At 39.8% G+C, this 18,288-nt stretch overlaps 1 protein-coding gene across 6 annotated transcripts in view; it reads left to right on the top strand.

Moving 5' to 3' along the window:
* Nucleotides 1–18,288, top strand: part of Cobll1 (cordon-bleu WH2 repeat protein like 1) — a 194,946-nt gene that overhangs the window by 117,977 nt on the left and 58,681 nt on the right. For 3 of the 6 annotated variants that reach the window (XM_031370450.1, XM_031370453.1, XM_031370448.1), the window contains exons 9-11: nt 15,062–15,221; nt 15,658–15,732; nt 16,821–16,952. In XM_031370450.1, the coding sequence (XP_031226310.1) occupies nt 15,062–15,221; nt 15,658–15,732; nt 16,821–16,952 (367 nt within the window). The remainder of the gene's footprint in view (nt 1–15,061; nt 15,222–15,657; nt 15,733–16,820; nt 16,953–18,288) is intronic. The other 3 variants (XM_031370452.1, XM_031370451.1, XM_031370449.1) reach the window with 2 other exon arrangements.

The raw sequence follows: 18,288 nt of genomic DNA, 5'->3' as shown, positions 1-18,288 counted from the left end.
GAGGAATCAGAAATTTGTTGGTTGTCATCCAATGGTCTCTCTAATTTGGTAATTGGAGAAATAGGTCCTATATTGTACAATCTACACTTTCGGCTTGTTTGTGACAGTGTCTTACTGTATACAACATAAGGGTCTTGAAATCTTGCTTCTCCTATCTCAGCCTCTCTGTTAGTAGTATTGTTTATTTCATGTTTTTACACCATACTATGGTTTTCAGAAAAGCTTATATATTTCAAAAGTATTTATATACCCAAGGGAGACAGACAATTAACTTGGGAGGTGGCTTGTAGGAAAGAGAACAACAAAAAGTGAGACCGAATGCTTGGCTTGACATTTGTAGCTCTTGTATCAAGTTTGAAGAAGAGGACTTTATAAGTTACTCTTTCTCTGAGATGAATGCTTTTCCAAATTATCACAGCTAATGAACCAGATTCTTACCCGCACCTAATGTCTGTACCATCCTCCAAGCAGAACCATTGTTCATTGAAACAGTTGTGAATGACTTTATGGATAGACATCTTAATACACACACCATTTCTTAAATGAATGTAACATGTTCTCTGTGGGCTGAGAATAAAGTCACTCACTCAAGTCAAATAGTTTTGGCCATAGCAGGAAGTCTGTATCCAAAAATCGTGACTACAATTCATTCCTTGGCGCAGCAGAACTGTCAACTCTCAGCTTAGCTACGATGGAGGTAAAATCCTTTGGTGATGTGAGGGTCATTGAAATACACCCTTATTACAATGAAACACAATGTCTAAAAATTGTTCTTATTTTGGGTTTGTACCACAGTAAGGCCAAGATTTTAAACTTTGCTAAATACAGAACAAACAAAAAGACTATATATTTATGTTCATTTAAGAAAATACTAGTAGTGATGTATTATTTTGAAATATACAGTTAATATGTTTGGAGTTGTATGTATTTTCAGTATTGCTGTAGACAAGCATCTATATAAGACCATTAAGTTGATTGTTGTTTTATATCAAACAACTTTTATAATACTCATTTTATTGTTATAATATTTTATAAATTTTAAGGAATATGACAAAAAAGATATTGTAGGTATTGAAGGGGGGCTCTCTGGGAGGAGTTGGGGTACAAAAGGGAACCAAGAATGTGATTTAATTCTATTTACTTAAAATATGTTTTTAAATGTTAACAAACTCAGATAAATTGAAATCACATAATTTTTCTCATCATAATGTAATAAAAGTTCAAAAAAAATGTACCTGTTTTTGAAAAGAAAAAAGTGTTGACCATGCATCTTCCATTTGGCTGTCTGTATTTGATAACTTGCTTCATTCTTCTTGGGTATTTCTCAACATTGGCAAATTAAGATATTTGGATAGTGATTTTGGAACATACACTGGAATTATTCACATAGCTGGCTGTTGACTTTCAGGCTGATTTTGACAGTTGCTGTGTGTGCTCTTCCCGAAAGTGGTCCATTAAAGATCCAAGTTCATAGGCCTGTGTGGAAGTTCTGCATCTAACTTTCCATCTAAAGAATAAGTTTCACTAAAGCTCCATTTCAATGTGTCCTAACCTGTCTTTTTCACAGCCCTAAACTTTTTCTGTACACTTTGGCGTGATTTCAGCCATGCCACTTTCTCAGTCAGGGTGAAGATATTATAGTCTGTGAAAATGCTCATTTCAAAATGCATTTCCAATCGGAAATTATCTATCAATTTTTCCTAGAACTTTTTGAACATGTTGTCAAACAGACTTTTTCTAGTGATTTGAAATGTCATTTGTGTTACAAGCCTTTTTTGGTATATATGGGAACAGTAACTGTATTACTATATGAAGTACATGCAACCATATGAAATAAGATTGTCAACAAAATGGCATTGACAGCTTTTGGGATTAAGACTAAGTATAGAAAGCTGAATTCTATAACTACTTGCTATCTGTTGAGGACACATGTAGCAAAATCAGAAGGCAGAGGACAGCCTTGTTTCCATCAGTTGGCCTCTTAAGCCTATTTATGTTTCAAGTGGAGGTAGAAGAGTTTAAAAGAAATTGTTAGCCAGGCAGTGGTGGCGCATGCCTTTAATCCTAGCACTTTGGAAGGCACAGGCAGGTGGATTTCCAAGTTCGAGGCCAGCCTAGTCTACAGAGTGAGTTCCAGGACTGCCAGGGCTACACAGAGAAACCCTGTCTCGGAAAAAAAACCCCAAAAGTTGGAAATCTTGACCTGTAGTGTTCACCAAACCTTTGGAGAATTTTTGACTTGCACATTTGTGTAGCTTTACTGCTTAGAATCCTCCTCATGCAACAGTAAATAACTTTTGCCCAGCCATTGGCATGGTGTGTGACCTCCGTGGGGTAGGTTTGTGGCTGGAGGCACAGTAAAGAGATAACCTCTACGGAACATTGCATTTGGTCTCAATTTGTGTGCTGCCACAGACAAACATTCAAATATTGAGAAACCGAGACTTCTTGCCATCTAATATTATGCAAGTGAAACTTAATACCCAGAGTATTCGTTTTTCAATGGCTGACTCAATTTTTTAGGAATGCTTCACATGCCTCTTTTACACAATTTTATCTTTTTTTCTCCTATGTAGTTTGGTTTAAAAGTGGATGATATACCCATCAGACAAGCAGACATCTGTTTTTTATTTCACTTGGTGAATTTGTCCAGTTATTTTATGCAACCTAATTAAGGCTGTACTCCCTATTGTAATAGATTATGAATTTGTACTCATTAAGAAATATTTCTCTTCCTGCTTTTTTTTTTAAAAGTCCGGGTTATCATGTAACACTTTATTTTCTCTTCTGCTTTCCTCTGGTATTTATTGTATGGAAAGTGGACCCCACACAAGAGTTCCACAGTTGCCTAGGAACTGTGGTTACCATGGCAGTTGCTGCTTGATATATGAGTACATCTGGCCCTACTTCCAAAGCTATGAGTAGATTAATGCATGTGAAAAATCTACCAGCACAATGTTATCTTTAATCTTTGCCATGCCTAATGCACATCATATCTTTGTAACTTTTCTAAGGTTTGTTAACAAGTCACAGCCACTAAAAGTGAATCGGTGGTGTGTTTAGTGCTTATGTGTTTAGTTTTCATAGTCCAGGCCAAGGTCTACAAAGAGAACTCTGTTAATCTAGACACAAGGCCTCCTGTCAGTCCTGCTTCAAACCTAAAAGTAAAGGAGCCTGCTAATTATGTTTTAAACTTTAAAGAAGAATATTCAAAGAACAAGAGCCTGACCATTTGTAGGTTCAATGAATGCACGTTTCTCTTCCTTGTCTAGTCAGTAAGCAGAAAGCTGAATTTGTCTTCAGCTTTACACTAAGGTCATAGTGGAATGCTGAAGTCAGATGTCCAAGGCTTACATAGCCTCTGGCCTACTTTGGTGTTGAAGGCTGCGTGAATAGATTTGCCCTTCTCTAGTCAGCAGCATGCATTAACAGAAGCCAGGTCAGAGGAAGCAGAGCTGTGGTGTAAGTGTGTAGGGAGGGCACATGGATAAAAGCTTGCTTGACAGCTTTGGCTTCCTGTCTGGGCTGAACTGAAATGCTCCCCCGCCCCGAACCCCCCTGTTTATTACATTGGCTGTTGTTTGCCATTGGCATGGATTCTAAGCTCAGCTCATCGGTAAGGTGTTCTCCTCACATGTGCCTAGAAACATGTCAGTCCAGTTTGTTAGGATTACAGGGAACCATGACCGTCACCGTCTCTTCTTGTTTACTTTGGATCCTAGGCTCTACTTTCTTCTTGTTCTTAGAAGATGTACTGCTGAGCTCAGTTCTCATCTTTGGGCTTAAAATGTTGGGCTTAAAATTTGTCACTAATAAGCCTTGTTTATATAAATATATTTCAGTGACTGAGGGGTGGGTGGGACTGATGTAAACCCTGACTTGTCTTGAGAAGAAGAATGTACAGGTCTGTCAAGGGCATGGCATAGGCTTTAAAAATTTGTCTGTTTTTTTCTTTGCACACAAAAGGGCCGGTGTGGCTGTAAATGGAAGCTGCTAAACCTCTGTTTGTCTTGTGTCATCTCAGGCTCTCCTAGATGTATCCTGTGGTGTTGTTACAGTCTGTTGTATTCTTTCTATCAGCTTCCCATTCTCAGCTTCTCCATTGCTGTGTTCTTTTCCTCTGAGGAATAAAACACTCTAACTAAATTTCCCAGAACCTTCTAGTTCTTATATTGCAAAACTATGGAAGTCTGGCTTCTACCTGTTAACGATGCTCTGTGGAGTAGACCTTTGCATGATGGTAGCCAAGTCAGGATGGCTACTCCTGTTGATTCCTGAGACCCAAGGTATGATAGTAACATGGAAGACAGCACCTGCCATCTTTCTCTCTGCACTGACTGTGTAACAGAGGAATCCACACAAGCACCTTGTGTTGCTACAAAGAAATGTTAACTAATCATGGATGTTGTATGAGATACATGCTTGATACAAATCCCATGACCAACACAGCTACTTTGGAATTCCCTGGAGGGCCTTACCTTTAATTAGGAACAAAAAGTCACAAGCTAATGGTGTTGATTGCACATGGAACCACTGCTGGATGATCTAGCTCTTAGTGACTTCTACCGTAGTACTTATTTCAGAAGAATGATAGGAGTGGTGTTAAAATTGGCAGAGGAGATGACTGCTCACATAGTGCAAGTTGAAGAGCTGCAGGCTCTGTACCTCATGTCTCCTGTCTCCTGCTGCTCAGCCCAGCTTCTGGTACTTGATAGGTCATGTCTGTTCTCCCACTCCTTCACTTGGATATGATAATCTGAGTTGATCCTGACAAGGTAAGACTTTCCATGCTATCAAGGAGGACTCTTAATATGGGCTTAAATAGATAAGAAAATAGAGGTTGTCCTCCGCCCCAGAGAATAGGCTATTATAGAGCAGGGCCCCCTGCCTCCCCCTGCCCAGAGAATAGGCTGTTATAGAGCAGGGATTCAGGACTTTGGAAAAAGCTTTGCCATATTTTACCTGGAAATAATTTATTTCTAAAAAACTTCAATGACAAACAAACAGTGTAAGGCCAGTTCACTTTGCTTGTGTTTATATAGCTGTAAAAATTACACTTAAGAAAATAAAAAACAGCAAAACCTCAAAAGAATGACCAGTGTTTTTTAGGATATACAACAATTGGGTTTTTTTTTTTCTTTTTAAAAATTCCTTCTCATTTTAAGCATTACTTTTGTTCCACATGCAGTTATGTTGATTTTGTTACAGAAAAAAAAAACTTGTTTACAGAGCATACCTACTTTACAAATTCAATATCTCATATTTCTATATTCCATTAATTATGAAATAATTATCTTCAAAATAATGACATTTAAAACCAACTTGTATGTCTAACTTGTAAAATTAATTTAGGGATCTTCCATCAAGTGTTAAAACTCAGCTGTCAGTCATCATGATATGGAGGTATATTTATAGTATATTTGCATAAACCTATTGTCTATCATAAGCTATTTAATAGATTTTATGCTGTTGAAAAGGTTAGCTGAGCATAATGTTAATCTTTCCTTGAAGAAGAAAATGAATTTTAAGATTAAAGATCATTTCAAGTGGTTATAGTTGCCCCAAATCCACCATTCTCCAAACTTGAGAATATTATTAAAAGCAATACAAGGTCTCTTAATGGAACATTTTGCAACATCACTGCAGTTGGCCTACACTGTTTTTGTTCTTTAGGACATTTTCCCACTCCATATCTGGTTCATGCAGGATTTACTGGTTTTACTGTCCATGTTATGGTGCACCTGTGATTAATATGTAAGCTACTAACATCTCCAGTGGCAGTCCTCAGTACTACTGGGGCACACTGCTTAATTCTACCTTCTTCTGTTAGCTTTCATGCTGTTTAAGTAAGTGAGTACTAATCTGGGAGTGGATTTAGTCTGTCTATCTGTTATGGGTTCCCATCTGACATTACCGTGTTCTTTCACCACCATGTTCTATTTTTTCTTGTAATATTTCCCTTTTCACAGGTCATAAAGTTTGTGGGAGTGTGTTCCTGTTTCAGACGCAAGACTTACTAATAGTGCCCAGCCTTATCAGTGGTTTTAACTAGAGCAAAGAAATGAGTAGCTAATGATTAGCCACGGCAGGCTCTCCTAGGGAGTTAGAAACTTGGCTTTCTTTTCATTTTGTGAACCCTTCAGACTCAATAGTAATTTAATCTCAGTCCTGTCATAATTTGACTGAAGGAAATGACTTTTTATATAAAAACTAAAGAGTTTTAAGCAGTTTGTTCTAGTTAGGCATGGTTATGAAGTTGTTCAAATGTCTATGCTACAATATTTATCTACTCGTTGCCAAGATGTAGCAGACCAGTGTTAAACCTTAATCATTCCTGGAGTCTTTCATGGTATGCTGAAGTGACTTACCAGTGGGGATTTTCAGGCAGTGCATGGCATATGCCAACCTTGGGTGCAGAACATAAACACGGTTGGGTTCTAGAGTTGATTCTAAGACAGATTCCAGGAGGAATCTATTTACACTCTCTCCTAGGAGAAAAAGATGATTTAAATGTCTCCATTTCATATTGGTACCTCTCTCTCTCACCTCAGTACATATTATGTTCTTTTATACAAAGTAATATTCATAGCCTGAAAATAGATAACTGTTGTTGGAGTGCCAGCTGATGTCTATGTAGTATGTATAGGATGCTAGGCTTCAACTCCATTGTGCATGCATGATGTTATTTGGGTAACCCGGTCTGTTTCTGACATGGATACTTTCCATGGTTAATGTGCTTATGTTCTGTACATGAGAAGGCTGAAGTTCCCAAGACAATAAATGACTGAACTGGCTGAACCCGTAATACTGACTCCAAATTCCATTTGTTAGTAAATACCGCATTCTATCTTCCAAATTGATTGGCTGCTCACTTTAGAACCTTATCATGTGCATTTCTTAAGATACCATAGTAGTTCCGCACTCCTGTTTTCTAGTGTTTGATACTTCTGACTTTGGAACCCCTTCAGTCTTACATGTTGTATACTCAACCTAAACATATAATAGTTTTCTTGGCTACAAGTTAGATAAGAAATACTTAAGTCTTCTGGTTTGCATGCCCTTGCTTTTCCTGAAGACTTTGACCAAAGGATATATTCAGTAGATTAAAGACTTCTTCACAGTATAGGGGTCTAGGGTTTCACCATGTCTTAGAAAAAGTAATGCTTCAGTCCACATAAAAGAGCTTCATGTTTGACTCTTGTGGCCTTCTTTGCTTGTATCTTGTCTGACTGTAGTTCTTTCTTGAGAAAACTCTTCATGGTAACCAACCACCTTTTGTCTCCCTAGTTTATAAGACAATAAAACATATCAAGCTACTTTTTAAAGGCTCACATTAATCTCACACATATATCAAATGAAACATGAATTTCTGTCATCAACTTACTGCTGATGACCTAAAGTCACAATTTTTTTTTCTTTTTTGGTTTTTCAAGACAGGGTTTCTCTGTATAGCCCTAGCTTTCCTAGAACTCACTCTGTAGACCAGGCTGTCCTGGAACTCAGAAATCTGCCTGCCTCTGCTTCCCAAGTGCTGCGATTAAAGGTGTATGCCACCACTGGCCAGCTAAAGTCACAATTCTTATTTGTTCAAAATTCTTGCCTTTGTACCACTTGCAACAATCCTTATGTTTTTATTTTGTCACTAAAGTTGGTAAGTTTTCATCACACTTACTGCATAGCCTGTGGTTATGATAGGCTTTTAGGTCTAGCCTGGTGACTCAGTAACAGTCATATTCTCCTCTAACATCCACTTTCTTAGCATCTTCAGAAATGTGCATTCCTGTCTACTTGCTCTGGATTTCACACGATAAGGTTGTAAATCCCTTCCTTGGATGTCTGTGTTTTCTGCTTTAAATTGTTCTCATAAATTGTACTCGGAGGGAGGGAGGGAGAGAGGGAGGGAGTAAGAGAGAGAGGGAGCACGAGCGCATTTATAAAACTGCAATTGATCTCATTTTGATGTGTTTTAAATTCCTTATCCCTAGAAATGTAAATATCATGTTAAAAAATGCAAGCTTGTTTCTAAGACTCCAGACTGATAAATGCATCTGTGGGGCTCTGTCTTGGAGTTAGAACTCCCTCCCTTTTCCATTTCTGTACCAGCTGCTTTCTTACACTCTTATACCCCATGTTTAAGAGCTCTGACTCCAACCACATACTTTTGCCTGAGAACATTCAGACCATGACTGCTTTTATCAGATGAAAGAACAGACCTGTCAGTGAGTGTTAGGGTGTGCAGCACAGAGGTGGGAGAATTTTATTATACATCCCATGAAAGCAATCAGTCAGAACTCTTGAAGCAGGGAGCTAGGAGGCAAGTCAGAGTTTCTGTTGCTTCCTGTGTCTCTCCATTTATATATCTACTATAGTCATCTACTATGATCATCTACTATAGTCTTACTGATGAGCCAGGATAGCTGTGGAGTGGCATGCCATTAGGGCTTTATCAAAAGAATTCATCAAGAAATTACATCTACCTTTGTCAGCTTTGGGGGTACATATTTTATCTTTAGAATTTGAGGCTTCTGTGATGATGGCCACATAAGTTACTTTTTCCTATATAATGTGGTGTGTCTGTCACCATCAGATTGCTGGTGAATTTCTATCACTTGCTTATTTTCATTTGTTTTCTTTACCAAGTCTTAATTTTTCTTTCCAAATGTCATGTGGCACAGTTTAGGTCATAAAGCATTTTGAAACAGGAGAGCCACAAAGTTTTAACATGCACCCATGGATTTTCATGTTAGATACAGTTATGGTCCTGGTAGTGTTTCTATAAGATTGTGTGTCTGTGTGTGTGTGTGTGTGTCCCCACCCATGTGCACAGGTATTTGTAGAGATCAGTAGTGAGCGTTGATTCCCTGAGTCTGCAGTTACACACATGGCAGTGGGGTACCACAGGAAGGTGCTGGGAACTAAACCTCCTGTTTAGGGACTGGCACGTGCTCTTAACTAGTGAGCCATTTCTCTGATCCCCTACAGTTTCGATAATCATCTTCTGTGATGGATAGATTTTTCTTTTTTTAAAAAAGACTTTTGGTTTGATTTGGTTTGGCTTGTTCTTTGGGGAGGGATTTTTGGGGTGTTGTTGTTTTGCCTTAAACAGCCTGGTGATTGCTCCAGGCTCTGCCTCCTGACCAGCATAGACAAGAAAGACCGCCTGCCAAACCTCCCCATGACTGACATAAGATATTAAGTGGAAGTTTGAGAATACAAGAGAAAACAGTAGAAGGCTTTTTTAACTTTATATTCCACTAAAAATGATATTTAAACAGTACCAGGTCCTGGGCCCTGTGTTTTATACTGTGCTGTTTGTCACAGAAGGTTTTTGAATTATTTCACAAGTCCATTAAGGATGCCCTCCCAAGGGGTCTGATTGCAGTATTTAGTCAGATTTGACGTTAGTGGCTTTGAATCCAAATGTGGGCTTGGTGCACGTTGTAGCTCCTTCCTTGGGTGGTTATGGAGAGGCCTGGAGGAAAGAAAGGGGTGCTTGGTAAGGACTGGCTTAGGTTTGGCTGCAGGTATTTTACCAAGTGCTACGGAACTTGAATTGTTCACTAGTCAAAGGTCCTGATGAGGCAATGCTACCCTGTCTATCCCCTTTGTAAAGAGAGGAAGTGGGTAGAGAGATGTTTGTGCCCCAGGAGATGTATTCTTTACAACTTGACGCAGGTGCTAAATCAAACTTATTTTTTTTCTTGCCTGGGATTGGGAAGTACCTCTGGAAAAGTATTTTAAAAGTACGAAATAGTAGATTTGTTAAATTCTTCTTCTTTTTTTTTTTTTTAGGTATTTTCTTTATTTACATGTAAATTTCTCCTTTCTCAGTTTCCCCTCCAAAAAACAAACAAACAAACAAAAACAAGAACAAACCCCTGTTGCCTCCCCCCTCCCCATGCCAGCCACCCCACCCTCTCTCACTTATTGGCCCTGGCATTCCCCTGGACTGGGGCACAGAACCTTCACAGGGCTGAGGTCCTCTCCTCCTATTGATGATTGAATTTGCAATCCTCTACTATACACATGCTGCCAGAACAATCAGACCCACCATGTGCAGTCCTTGGTTGGTGGTTGAGACCCTGGGAGCTCTGAGGGTGCTAGTTAGTTCATATTGTTGTTCATCCTAAGGGGCTGCAAACCCCTCAGCTCCATAGGTCCTTTCTCTAAACTCCTTCATTGGGGACCATGTACTCAGTTCAATGGATGGCTGTGAGCCTCTATGTCTTTATTAGTCAGGTACTACTGTCAGAGCCTCTCGGGAGATAGCTATATTTAGGCTGGCTTGTCCTTCCTTCAGTCTCTATAGTTAATCTCTGCAACTCCTTTCATGGGTATTTGGTTCCCCTTTTTAAGAAGGAATGAAATGTCCACCTTTTGGTCTTCCTTCTTCTTGAGTTCCTTGTGGAATGTGGGTTGTTCTTCCTGTATTCCAAACTTCTGGGCTAATAACCACTTATCAGAGAGTGCATACCATGTGTGTTCTTTTGTGATTGGGTTACCTCACTCAGGATGATATTCTCCAGATCCATCCATTTACCTAAGAATTTCATAAATTTATTGTTTTTAGTAGCTGAGTAGTACTCCATTGTGTAGATGTACCACATTTTTTGTATCCATTCCTCTGTTGAGGGACATCTGGTTTGTTTCCAGGTTCTGGCTATTATAAATAAGGCTGCTATGAACATAGTGGAGCATGTGTCCTTATTACATGTTGGAACATCTTTTGAGTATATGCCCAGGAGTGGTATAGCTGGGTCCTCCGGTAGTACTATGTCCAATTTCCCGAGGAACCGCCAAACTGATTTCCAGAGTGGTTGTACCAGTTTGCAATCCCACCAGCAATGAAGTAATATTCCTCTTTCTCCACAACCTCTCCAGCATCTGCTGTCCCCTGAGTCTTTTATCCTAGCCAATCTGACTGGTGTGAGGTGGAATCTCAGAGTTGTTTTGATTTGCATTTCCCTGATGACTAAGGATGTTGAACATTTCTTTAGGTGCTTCTCAGCCATTTGGTGTTCATCAGTTGAGAATTCTGTTAAATTCTTCTTAATAACAAGGTACAAAAGTTGAAATTTTCCTATGAAGCTGGGTAGTGGTGGCACACACCTTCAGTGCCAGCTCTTGAGAGGTCAGAGGCATGCGGATCTCTGGGTTTGAAGCCAGCGCTTGTTTATAGAATGAATTCCAGGACAGCCAGGGCCACACAGAGAAATCTTGTCTCTGTGTCAGCCTCTTCCTAAGCAAATACATAAATAAGGAAAAGAAAAATTCCTGTGAATTAGTGCACTATTCTTTAACGTACCTAATTGTTTTGTAAAATTAGATTGACTCAGGATACACATGCATTCCTGGTTCAGGTTCACCTCAGCTTCTTACAATAATTATACAACTTCTATGAAGCAGACATTGATGTTTAAATACAGCAGTAAGCAGAACTGGAAAAGAAATTTCTGCACCCTTTTACTCTGCTGGAAGGCAGGTACCAACATCAAACAATTGAGCCAGCTCTATAGATACAAGAAAACTATGATACACCGTACTAAGAGCATCAAACTGATAGCAAGTAGGAGCTGTTGGGAGTCAGGGAATTAACCGAGGAGGTGCCACGTGAGAAATAACTAGCAGAGAATGCGGGGTGCGATACTGTGTTACCAGAAGAGAGAGTTCTAGGCTTCTCCACCTAGAGGTGGAGACAGTGAGAAGGCAGTGTGGTATGAAGGACAGTGCAGCAGATACAAAGTCCACCATCCTTGGAGAAAGAAATGAGTACAGAGATCTTGGAGCCATTGTATAGCTTAGATTTTTTCTCCCTGAGCCAACAGAGAAGTCATTAGTGGGTTTTGAGTGAAGTAGCTTACGATGGTGTGCACCTTAATGAGAACAGTCCCTATTGATTGATGTGCTAAGAAAAGTCTAAAGAAATCGGTGTCAATTTAGAAGGGTTCAATTTAGTCAAGATTCAGAGTAGATGCCATCGAGGTGCTGGAAGTTAAGGGAAGAGCTGACAGATGAGAGCAGTGTGGGTAGAGAGAGCAGATGAGAAGTGAGTTTGGGGTCCATTAATTATGTAAGGAATACTTAAAATCAAGAGAATGCTGAGCTTTCCCAGAGAGAGCGCATAGACACTACCTTGAGTTATATACTGTAGGAGAGAGTCCCACTGATACTCGTCAGGAGTTGGGCAATAATGGACAGCAAAATTGAGTAGCTGGAGTGTAAGACTGTGGAGACGAAGGAGTCTTGATCCCAGGAATAAGAAGATTGAATATCAGCGATCACCTATACTTTGTGCCGTACAGCTCAAATCATGGAGCCTATTAAGTGACTATTACATATTTGTGGTCAAGTTTGGTAAAGTATTAATGAATCAGAGGTTTAGAAAAACTTAGCTAGCAGGACTGCAGTACACAATGAGAAATTCAGACTATATGTACAATTCTGTGAAGCTGTTTTCTTGTAATGGCTGAAGCAGAGCTGGTAAGGCTGTTAGCTAAGAGGCAGTATGGATGTGTGTATAAGTATGTAGTTATGAGATAAGTATGCAAGCTGGGCCCTTAGATGAGCATTTCTCAGCAGGCTATGAGGTGTAATCCAGCATGGGATTGAATGATGCCTCTTGCTCGTCAGGCTAGGCTAGGGGGAGGTATGGAGCAATAAACTTCTATTGAACCAGGAGAAGAGAGTCACCCTTGCAGAAGGAAAACTTTTACTCAAGCCAATATGGAAAAACTCAGATAAATTCATATACAAACTCATGCTTACATATTCGTACTTCTCCATTAAAACCAGTTGGGCCCAGCTTACACACTTACACAAACACACTTACATACTTACATATGTATATGGAGCAAAAGACCAAGTGCCAGTGCAGAAAGAACTCATTCTGGATGAAAAATGAGCTTCAGTCTTTATTGCATTGAGAAAGTAAAAGCTTCTACCCTTTAATTGCTAAGTGAATTAAAACCAAGTCCATAAGAAGAAAGCTTTGTTGTCCTTAGTGAGACTAAGCCTGCCTTGCTATTAAGAAAGGACCTGATCTGCCCATGGTAAAGAGAGGCCTGCCTGCTCCTTTTGCTCTCTCTGCAGCTTTTTTTTTCCTTTTGCCCTATGTATTCTGCATATTGGTATCTTAATTTTTTAGTTGCTTTATAGTTTCTAAGTTATTAGAAACTATACTCTGAATTCTCCTTTTAATCTTGCTCTCTCTTCCTGCTCTGATGTACCAATGCCCTTGCTCCCAGTGCTGTTTTCAGTGCTGTTTTTCCCAATCCTATGACCACTAATGTAGTCATTCTTAGTTCTTTGTACCTTTTCTAGGAGAATAGATCACATGGTTTATCCAAACATCTCTCTCTCTCTCTTTCTTTTTTACGAAAGTTTACTAGAGGTTCAAACATAAGTTCAAATCATAAATTGAATAAGAAGTTTAAAACAGAATGCTTACATGCATAACCATGAAGAGTAATTATCTGGCTAAACATTCGTCATGTGTTACTAGCTCTACATGGAGAAGTAAGGACCATAATTAAGTTATCGTTGAGGTTGTACATAGATAAACCCAGTCAATAGTGTATCTTCTGTCCTTGTACCTATCCTCAGTTTCCTTTTTTATGCCCTTTGGTTAATTGTTTTACACCCTCTTGGAATGCGCTCTAAGTTGTAGATGCCTGCTTGCTATCTCAGAAGCAATTATAACTCACTGGCACTGAAGACTGTCAGAGGTCTCAATGCAGTTTTAACATCCAAAAGGACTTAATAGCAGTCCTATTATCATTTAGAATTAAGAAATCATCTATTTAGCTAGGCAGTGGTGGTGCATGCCTTTAATCCCAGCACTTGGGAGGCAGCAGCAGGGAGATTTCTGAGTTCGAGGCCAGCCTGGTCTACAAAGTGAGTTTCAAGACAGTCAGGGCTACACAGAGAAACCCTGTCTCGAAACAACAAAAGAAATCATCTATTTGTATAGCATCACTACACTACAAGACAGTACATCTTCGTTGTTCTGTAGAGATCTACTCAAAAGGGTGGGCTAGTACCTAGTGATTGGTGTATATATTTAGTAATAATAGGAAAAGCATATTAATAGCAGGAATCTTTCTTAAAATCAAATCTCCTTAGCCTTGCGTAAAGAAGCAATTCTGTCATTAACTTCAACAGTGCATGGTGGAACCATCTCAAGAAGATCACCTACTAGTTTTTAGCTCCTTTCTGATGGCTCCAGACAGCTAGCCTCTCTGCTTCCATCACATAGGTCCTAGGAATCCATCAAGTCATCAGGCTTGTTAAGTAAGAGCCCTTACTCATTGAGCCATCTGTTGACCCTCAGCCAGTCCTTAACTTAAGGCCACTTTCCATTCTCTTTTTCTCCAGAGAGAGGGGGAAGGGGGAGAATATCTGCATGCGTGTGCATGTGCATGCTGGCATGCTTGTGGAGACCGGGGTTGTTGTTAGGCATCTTCCTCTATTGTACTCCACCTTAATACTCTTATTGATACAGGGTCGCCTACTGAATCTTGAGCCTAACAATTGGTTGATAGGCTCCCCAGTGAGACTGTGATTCACTTTTTTCCACTGCCCACCCTTATACACACTGACTTTACAGAGGGAAGACACCCTATGTGGGTTTTAAGCTGATGCCCAGGATCCAAACTTAATACTGCATGCTTTTAGAGCAACTGCTAGGCTGCCCTTTGAACCATCTCCCTAGCCCCTTCCGTATTGTCCTTTGCATCCAATAATTTCTCCAGAGTTTTCCTCAAATGTTAGCTTTCAGTTGTGTCATTTCAAAGTCTTGTACACTGTAGTTTGTTATTTGTGTGTCAATCCCATCATCCTAGGCTAAAAGTTTTTAGAAGGGCCGTTTGTTTGTTTGTTTGTTTATATATCCATTCTCTAGTCTGCCATCTATATATGACAGAAGATTCATAAATATTTTAAATGAATGGCTGTTGTACTATGTTTTGGTATTAGATATGTTTTCGAAGGAGGTCAGGGCCATCTTGAAGTTAGTGGTTGATTGCTCAATGTAGAATTATTTGGCCATTTTGTTTTTTAACAGAGTTCCTCTGAAGCGTTTATGGTGAGGACAGGATCACTGCAGCTCAGTAGCACATCACTAGGAACTTCATCTCTGAAGAGAACGAAGCGAAAAGCACCCGCCCCACCTTCGAAGCCCTCCCTGGCTCAGCCCGATGAAAGGAACTCCGCACCTGCTCATGGTATTCTCCAGGGAGCAGTACAGTGTGTTAGTGCAGCCAGTAAAAACAGTGGGAGTCAGGACTTTTCCTTGTTCTCCCTCTTTTAGACAGAATCTCCCTCTATACCCTTGACTGTTCTAGAACTCCCTAAGCAGACCACGCTGGCCTTAGACTCACAGAGATCTGATTGCTTCTGATCCTGAGTGCTGGGATTTAATGCATAAACTTGGAGATTCATATTGTCTCTCCCTCCCCCCTCCCCCTCCCCCTCCCCTTCCCCCTCCCCCTCCGTCTCTCATGGGGATGGAGATAGAACTTAATTCATTTCACAACTGGACTGTAAAAGTGCCTTAGTAAGGTTAGGTTCATCCTTCCTGGCATAAGTAAAAGCAGAAAATTCCACAGGAGTTGTTTCTCTTCTGAGTGTGACTTTTATCAGTTGTCTTGCATCTTTCAGGCCTACCTTTGGAAGATGGAATTGCTCCAGACAGCATTTTGGAGGCGAGCTCACCTGAGGGAATGTCTAGCCCAGGTATGACCCCTTTACCCAACACTGAAATTGTGAAGGAAAAAAATGTCTTTAAGAGTAGAGAAATGACTCTAATTGGAATGCTCCTTGTACTGAGAGATTTGAATTCTTTCTACACATTTGTTCTATGAGACAAATCCTCCCCACCCCCTTCCACCACCAAGGAATAGACACTAGGATAAGAAACTGGCAGAAATCACATTTTCAGTTCTGGAGTTGGACCCCGTTCTTCTTTACTCTCTAGTGAACAGTTAATAGCCTCCTCCTAGGTAATGCCACACCAAAGTGGGAGGGTTCCTTGGTATGTTTTAAAGATTTAACATTAAGCATGGTCTCTTAGGGCAGTTGCTTCAGTTATGGATTCAGCTTCCATGTGTTCTCCTCTTTACAAGGAAATTCACTCACATGTACTTTCTAGCACATAGCTCTCAGTGTGGATTCTCCCAAGGAAATTAAGTTAAAAAATCAAATATTTTGATTTGTTTTTAATTATTTCAACAGTAACTACTTAGAAGCTTTTTTAAGAGTAAATTTGAATCCATAATTGCAGCCCTTGGGAGGTTGAGGGCAACCTGCCTTAAGAAGGAAAAATTACAAACAATGTCGTACTCTCAGTACATTAGAATGCAGATAATTTGTAAGTGTGAATGTTGACCAGGTACGAGTACCTGGATTCTACCATTTATATTCACAGACAAGTTTAGGAGCAGCTTACCTTTATTCTTTACTCTCACATGTTACATAGAAGTTTGGGATTTTAAGTTGTAAAAGAATCCCCTGCATATTATTAAAATATTGCTATTAAATAAGTAGTATTTTTTTTTCCTTAGAGCAGTCTATACAATTCTTTCCAACTCATCTACAACCATCTCATTCCACACAGGAAACTTACAAAGATAATGTTGCCAACATAAAATACATACAGGAATTAGAAGGAAGATGGGCAGGCCACTCAGACTTTGGCCTACATCTGCTTCTGCCTTTTTCAGGGCTATTCCTTGGTATATGTGAGCTAGCAGCACTGATTCCAACCACATCTGGACGTGTGCTTGCTTTGTTTTAACTCTCTTCTCTAAGTGCCATTTCTACAGACTCTACTTCTTTGGCAGAGGGCTCCCTTGGCCCCGGGTTCCTAAGCCAGGAGCAGTGCGCTGTGCCCAAGCCGACGGATGAAATCTCTGAGGGCCCTGGAACTCCAGAGGCGGCTGTAGCATCCTTGACCTGTAGGTGCTCAGGCTGAAACTGGCTGGGGCTTTGTATAAGCCATTGAGTACAGATCAGATTGCTCATTCCACCCTGTAAACATGTGTCATAAGTAAATACTTTCCCTTGAAGTTTTATCCAGGTGTGAAATGTGCTGTTTTCCTGAGCAGTCTAAACAAGCAGGGCAAAGTGTAGAGAGAAGCCACTCGGAGGCTCTGGGGAGCACTTATGATTGTGTTTGGCTTTCTGCCATTCTCAAGGGCTGCTTGATCTTTATTGTTGTCAATGAATATGTAAGAGAATATTTACACTGAAAATATTCACACTTATTCTCTACTGAACTCTACCCACTTGCTATGTGTGGCTTATTTTCTCTCACATAGTCTCAGATGCTTTTCCTCATTTAAAAGTAGAATTATTTCATTATAAGATAGCACAATATTATAATTATGTGATACTTGGATCTCCTCATAAATTTACTCATTTTTAAAACCTAAAAAAAAAAAAAAGCCTTTTATCCTTTCAACCTCGATGCCTAGAATTAGTAGACTGTCTCATGCTCCTTGTAATAACACAAGATTGTTTGAAGACTTTGGCAAACGGATTTTGAGATGGGTAGAGGCTAACCTCAGGCCTTTGTGCTAAGGGAGAGATCTCCCAGTGTGCTATAGCCTAGCCTTTGACATGGTATTTAAAGATGAAATGTACACTTGCATTGCCTATATGGCACAAGAAGCCTTGCCCATGGGTATTTTTTTTTTCTTCAAGAAAAATGAAAGCCGGAATACACACAGAGTGTGCAATATTACACATTCCCTCATGGCTATTGCCTGTAAAGGGGAAAATGCTCAGAGGTTTCTAAACTGTAAAACAGAATTAAGGTGTAACCCATCCACCCACACAGTGCAGTGCTGACTAGAGAGAGAAGTGTGTTTAGGCTTGACTTCATAGAATTGTATTTACCAGAGGCCTAGTATCTGTTAAGCAGTTTTTCCATTTTGATGATAACTTGGAAAAACGGGATATCTGGAAAGATATACTTAAATGCTGTTTAATAGCTTCATAAGTCAAAGGTAACAAACACTTCCTCTGCAATATTAGTTGCATTTCATATTCATTTAATTTTATTCAATTTTATTTAAATTCTAATTCCTTAACATTTTTTTGAGTAAACAAATTTTTATGAGGGATCTAGTCTATAGTACTAACTACTTGCACCTCTTCCTTTCTCTTTCTTTTCTTTTTCTTTTTCTTCTCTCCTTTTCCTTCTCTTCTTCCTCATTCTTCTTCCTTCCTCCTCCCCTCTCCCCCCTCCTCCTCCTCCCCCTTCCTCCTCCCCCTCCTCCTTCTCCCTCC

Source organism: Mastomys coucha, unplaced genomic scaffold, assembly GCF_008632895.1.
Source record: "Mastomys coucha isolate ucsf_1 unplaced genomic scaffold, UCSF_Mcou_1 pScaffold15, whole genome shotgun sequence".
NCBI classification, from domain to species: Eukaryota; Metazoa; Chordata; class Mammalia; order Rodentia; family Muridae; genus Mastomys; species Mastomys coucha.
This window is presented reverse-complemented; position numbering and strand designations above follow the sequence as displayed.